This window comes from Terrapene carolina, unplaced genomic scaffold, assembly GCF_002925995.2.
Source record: "Terrapene carolina triunguis isolate 2854851 unplaced genomic scaffold, T_m_triunguis-2.0 Scaffold94, whole genome shotgun sequence".
NCBI lineage: Eukaryota > Metazoa > Chordata > Testudines > Emydidae > Terrapene > Terrapene triunguis.
The window spans coordinates 718,991-724,990 of NW_020664445.1; the positions used below are offsets into that span (position 1 = coordinate 718,991).

At 39.0% G+C, this 6,000-nt stretch overlaps 1 protein-coding gene across 3 annotated transcripts in view; it reads left to right on the forward strand.

Annotated features, from left to right (window-relative positions):
- FSD1L (fibronectin type III and SPRY domain containing 1 like) overlaps window positions 1-6,000 on the forward strand; it is a 64,449-nt gene that overhangs the window by 31,194 nt on the left and 27,255 nt on the right. For all 3 annotated transcript variants that reach the window (XM_024208020.3, XM_024208022.3, XM_029911316.1), the window contains 2 exons: window positions 1,453-1,662; window positions 2,133-2,231. In XM_024208020.3, coding sequence (XP_024063788.1) covers window positions 1,453-1,662; window positions 2,133-2,231 — 309 coding nt within the window. The remainder of the gene's footprint in view (window positions 1-1,452; window positions 1,663-2,132; window positions 2,232-6,000) is intronic.

The window sequence follows — 6,000 nt, forward strand, 5'->3', positions numbered from 1 at the left end:
AACTTCTTGGTTTCAGCTTACTCATGAAATAAGGTTTTGGTCATGGACTCCAGCTGTAATTGGCTACTTACTTTTTTGCTTGCTTTGTGCATTGTTTTACGTTCAGAAAGAAACCTATGAAATTCCATTTGATTAAAATGGACCACTGGTAAGGTGGTTTGTTTTTTGTTTTAAGGTTTTAAATCCTACTTTGTCTGCTATCCATTAGTATATTACTATCTGTCATGCACCCAACTTCTGATGCTGCCTCTTTCCTGCTCCACGCATGATGTGCGCCTCGGATGTTAATATTTGGGGATTAGATGGGGAAAGAGAAATATAGTGAAATTGATTCAAGTTGTAGAATGGGCCCTGATGCGTTTCTTGGGTAGCTGGTGTCATGAGGTGCCGAGGTTCTGCAATATGACCCGGTATCACACTGGGAGTAAGAAGTGAGTTTTGTTTCTAGTGTAAGGTTAATCCAAAACTTAATGCAGTAGGGCTTAGTAAAGGAAGTTGAATTTTTTTAATATGGTACTTGAAGTACCTGAGATCATCTTATGTCAACTGATTTCAGAGAGATTAGAGGATTTGGAGGATAACAAAATAAAAACACAGTAATTTGAGTAAACCTAAATTATGATTATTGGAAACATACTTTCCTCAGTGTCCTGGCGGTGAGAAGCTAGTTTGCTTTTTAGCTCTTATCCTTTTGCTTGTATTTTGCTAGAAAATACACTACAGAAAATAAACCATAAAAACACAAGTCTGCTAATGTTTTGATACAAGTTGTATATCTACACACACACACACACTACATTTACTCATTAGTAAATGCTTTGTGTTCAGGGCACTGTAGTATCTGTATGTACCTTGTTTTCTCTGGAAATGTTATGTTGTAAATCTGTGTAGTGGTGCTTGTATCCAAATATTATAAACCAACCTTTTTCTAAAGTGATGGAAGCATGCTCTTGCTGCATGATCCTATATCAGGGCTCTAGCTCTGAGTGCTCTGTAAAAAGATCTGTCTGAAAGAGCCTTAAGACAATTTAACCTCCTTAAAATGTTCTTCCTGCTTGATTATTCCAACCATGGAACCACAATTGCCAGTCCCCACCAGCTCTGTTTGCTTGTTACTGTTTATACAAGGAGGTCAGCCTGACCTGTACTGTCAGAAAAACAAAGACAAGAACAGTAGAATCCTAGAGCTAATGCGTATTTGTTAGCAAAATGCTAATTTTGTGTTTAATATAGTCACTTAACAGACAGAGTATTAAATAGAATATCAGTCTATTGCTCTTTAAGTTCCAATTTGTAGATAGAGTAAAATCCCTGAAAAGAATGAGTGCTACTGAACCAAAGGCAATTTCTGATTCTCTTATGTAGATCCAAAGGAACAGACTGCAACACTGGGGTGGCAAACACTTCTTTTCATCAGTAGTCTAATGTTCTTTTGCTTTGTTTGTTTTGCAGTCCCCAAAGCTCCAGAGATAGACCCAGTAGAGTGTCTGGTAGCTGACAACGCTGTAACGATAGTATGGAGAATGCCAGAAGAAGACAACAAAATTGATCATTTTGTATTGGAATATAGGAAAACTAATTTTGATGGGCTTCCTCGAGTAAAAGATGAAACATGCTGGGAGCTGATAGACTATATTAAGGGCACTGAATATACATTATCTGGTAAAGATTGCTCGTTTACCCTCTTAAAGTCTTCTGCTCTTGAGGTGACTCTGAACAAACACTGGGGTTTTTTTGTATGTAACAGAATCCTATTAGAGACAAGGTGGGTGAGATCACTTCTTTTGGTGAAAGACAAGCTTTTGAGCTTACACCAAGCTGCTGTTCATGTCTGGGACCAACATGGCTACAACAACACTGCAAACATAGAATGCTCAACTATACAAAACACTTGCTGTTGACGGGGCATCCTTATTACAAACACAAATGTTACTCAGTAAATGAATGTAGCCTCCAGATAACTGGTCAGTTACAGGGCCTTCCTATAGAGACCTGGGTCACCTTGTTATTAGCTACTAGTCCTCCTCATTCTATGCTAAATAAACTTTCCTCTTATTTGCTTAATCTAGAATATATGGAACTAATCACTATCATTATGACAAACTTTAAGTGCTTCAAATTTTTTTTTTCAGGACTGAAGTTTGATTCAAAATATATGAACTTTCGGGTAAGAGCTTGCAACAAGGCTGTGGCAGGGGAATACTCTGATCCAGTGACTTTGGAGACTAAAGGTAAAATGACATGGCAGCCTTGCATGAATGTGTAGAAAACAATATTGTAAACACTGAGGAGAATTTAGCACTCTCTAGCCAGTCTAATGGCAACAGAGAAAGAGGCAATGAAAACTTGGGTTCGAGGTTTGTGGGATGAAATTCAAATGTCATCTGTTAGTGAGCCTACATGGAAAAGGATTAAGTTAGGCTGCCTTGTCCTATTACTCTACTGTACATAAACGTCTAGCTCTATTAGAAGTTGAAAAATCTCTGTAGGTATGTAACCGTTCCTGGCTCCGATATCTGAGATTGTCTACTGAAACTGCTGGTCAGGTTTCTGAAGTATTGGTTGTTATTATTGCAGTTAATTTAACTTTTCTGAGGAAAGATTTTGCTATTACCTGGAGCTGCTTGATGTGAGGGCAGAGCTTGACGGAATGCTCCTGAGCACTTTGGCACTATATACCTGTTCACATAACTTGAACGTAGGTGACAGCCTATTTGTTAACATTTGAGGATTGCTGTGGGAGGGGAGGGCACAGATATCTGAGGAGTCAGTCTTGTGGATCCGTATAGTGAACAACTTGAACTGCAGAAATCCTCTCAGAAAATAAAAGAATACCCATATAGCCTATAGCACTTCCCAAGAATTTCAATTTTTGGATTACCAAGTGAAGCTGTCTTGGGTAAGTACATGACCACTGAAAGGTAGCTTAGAAAGCAGGTATACTTATTATGCTTTAAATCCCAACATTGCACATAGTCACTCAATACTGGATACTAATCTGTAGGCTATAAATTTTTAGATGGCAAATAAGTTAGAGTATATATACACTATTTTCCTTATTAAGCTGTGGTCAGTGACTGTGTTTTTTGTAAGTGACACTTTTTTTTTTTTAAGTCCGTAGATTGCTATGTGGATTCAGAGTTGTAACTGGGGGGGGAGGGTGTTCTCATTGAGACACAACATAAAACCCCACACTTTATTTTGAAAAGTGAATAAACATCAATCACAGTTGAAAGTGTACTTTCTATATAGTATATCCCATCAAAAAAACAAATACTGAAATTTGAGATCTTTCTTTTGTTTCTGCCTTTTAAGGGCCATATTCTGAACATACTCATCCTGTTGATCTAGAGTAACTTACTGCTCTTCAGAGCACCAAGTGATGCTTATAGAGTTGGGGGATATGGTTGGTGGCGGTCTGTCTGACCAGAATGTTTCAACACAACTTCAGAACATCACTACTATTTTTGGGTTGTAGGACAGCAACGAACAAGACAGTGCGCTATATTAATGGGAGGGCAGCTTTTCTGGACCAGAGCCACCATGGCCAACACTCTTACAAAAAGGGCAATTAGATACCTAATGTCAATGCAGAATAGACAAGGTTCCAGTTCTGAAGGAACTGAAACCACATTAGTGTCATCTGCTTTGGAAAAATAGAAGGCTAAGTCAGAGAGGATTTGAAACTCCGGTTCCAGAGAGATGAGGGATTTTAAGCTTAGACCTCGCTCACTAAGCTGTCACCTCTGACCCTGTCATTTTAAAATATTTCTGGAGCCATATGTCCTTTCAGGAAAGTCATGTGTTCTTTTCCCCTCCCCCCTTTTTTGATTTTTAAAAATCAATCTTCAGTTCCAATATTGTGCTGTCAGTTTTCCAGACTGCAGTTTGTGTCACTTACAGTTGACACTGAAGATTTAACTTTTTAGATTGCATGTGTGTTTTTGTCGGTGTGCTACTTTTTTTTGGCGGGGGCGGGGGGTGTCTTTGAGGGTTTGTCACATCCTCCAGTCTACTTAAATCTAGCTCTTTCTGGAAACTTCAAGGAATTTATTGCTAGACCTACAATGTTTTGTAGAGAAGAGTTTCAAAGTACCTTTTCAGGAACTTCATAGATGTAATTAAGGTGCTTGGTTTTTATACTGAGGAGTTCTAAAAACAATGACTGAGTAGATGTTTTTTATTCTGTTAGACTTACTACTTATTGAAAACCAAAAAGATCAAACTGATGGGTGTTCTAGTTTGACATTTTGGCTGGCTTACCAACCTTTCACTTTGCTGTTTGTCACACTTAAGCATTAAATTGAGGTCCGACAATAAAAACAATGCCTTTAAATATGGTCTGCATTCAAAAAGAAACTAGCTGTATCGGCTTGTGCTTCCTAAACATTTTTTGGAACCTACACCAAATCCCAGAGATCACTGATGGATCTTGAGCCTATGCTCTTATAGCAGTACCTCACTTACTGCCTTAGATAATCTATATAAAGGGCTGTTTCACTACTACTATGTAAACTTCAAGAGAAACATCTGAAAATTGCTTCCGCTTTGTTTTAGGACTTAATCAGATACAATAGTAATAATCTTTACAAGAATTTGCTGCAACATAGTGGATATCCTGGAGGGCGGGGGGCTAATAAATTTAGAAAAATTGGCTAATTCCATTTTGCTTCTGGTAAGTGCTGCTTCATGATGGACCGCTGCATTTGAAATGTATTGTACTGTCTTTAAATTGACCACTACTGCAATCTCCACTCTTAAAGCAATTATTTTAAAAAATAGGCATATTGAAATGCAAAATTGAAGTCTCTAATGTGTTCTAATTAAGTAATACCTATTAATATGGCAATCACTATTAGGTAGGCTCCTTGCTTCAGAAGCATAACTCCCAAGAGGCTCAATTATTTTGCTTAGTCAGCAATAACAAAGATGGAACTTGCTTAAATAACAAATTCCAGTGAGATGTTGGATTCAAAGTACTAGCATAATTTTTTATCTTGGTTTTATATTGGGTATGGTGGGCCTCTGATCTCAATCTGCATATTACAGTGGTTCAAGCTTGTGAATTGTGGACCTCTTGATCTTAAACACTTCTCCCTGCAGTAAATATAGTACTTGGTAATAGCAGAACAGTATTCAGAGGAGAGGTGAAAATCCGCTCTCTAAAATGATGGCTGCAGCTGGTTGGCATGTCTACTCTACTCTGTGCTGTCTGTTTTTCTCTCCCTGGGTGAAGGATTTGACAGTAATTGCTACTGAATCTTCATTAGTTGCTTGCATCCTAATGCCTGCTTTAATCTCTGCAGGTCATTTTGCTGTTCGACTGTCCCTATGTATTTGCTGTTCCTTCAGCTTTATTGTAATCAACAGGTTATGACAGTTAAATCTTCATCACAGAAATAGCTTGCAGAAGACCGTGATATGGAGAGCAGAAGATGGGCTTAGTTTTTTGTCACTCTCTCTCAAACTATAAATCTTGGCATAGGTTGCAACTAGTAGGAAGTATCTCTGATTTAATATTAAAATTTTAATTGCGGAGACTCTGATTTGAAGGTGTTCTGTGTGGTATGGTCCAGAGACTACAGTTGGACTGGCTGTATTTCACTTGTTTATAGTAAATGTCAGACCAACTATAATTAATGTTACATTTTAGTCATGGGTATTTTTAGTAAAAGTCATGGACAGGTCATGGGCAGTAAACAAAAATTCATGGCCTGTGACCTGTACATGAATTTTATTATATACCCCTGACTAAAATTTGGGGGTTTGGGGGGCAGGGGTTGCCACAGGGGAGAGGGGGGCGGGGCAGTGCAGCTGGGGCAGGCTCCCTACCCAGCTCTTGGGAAGCAGTGACCCTAGCTCCATATGCTGCCTCCTCTCCACCCCAGCCTCAGTTCTGCAGCTCCCATTGGCTGGGAACTGCAGCCAATGGGAGCTGCAGAGGCAGCACATGGACCTACGAGCTGAGGGAGGGAAGTTCCTGTCGCCCTTCTGGGGAGC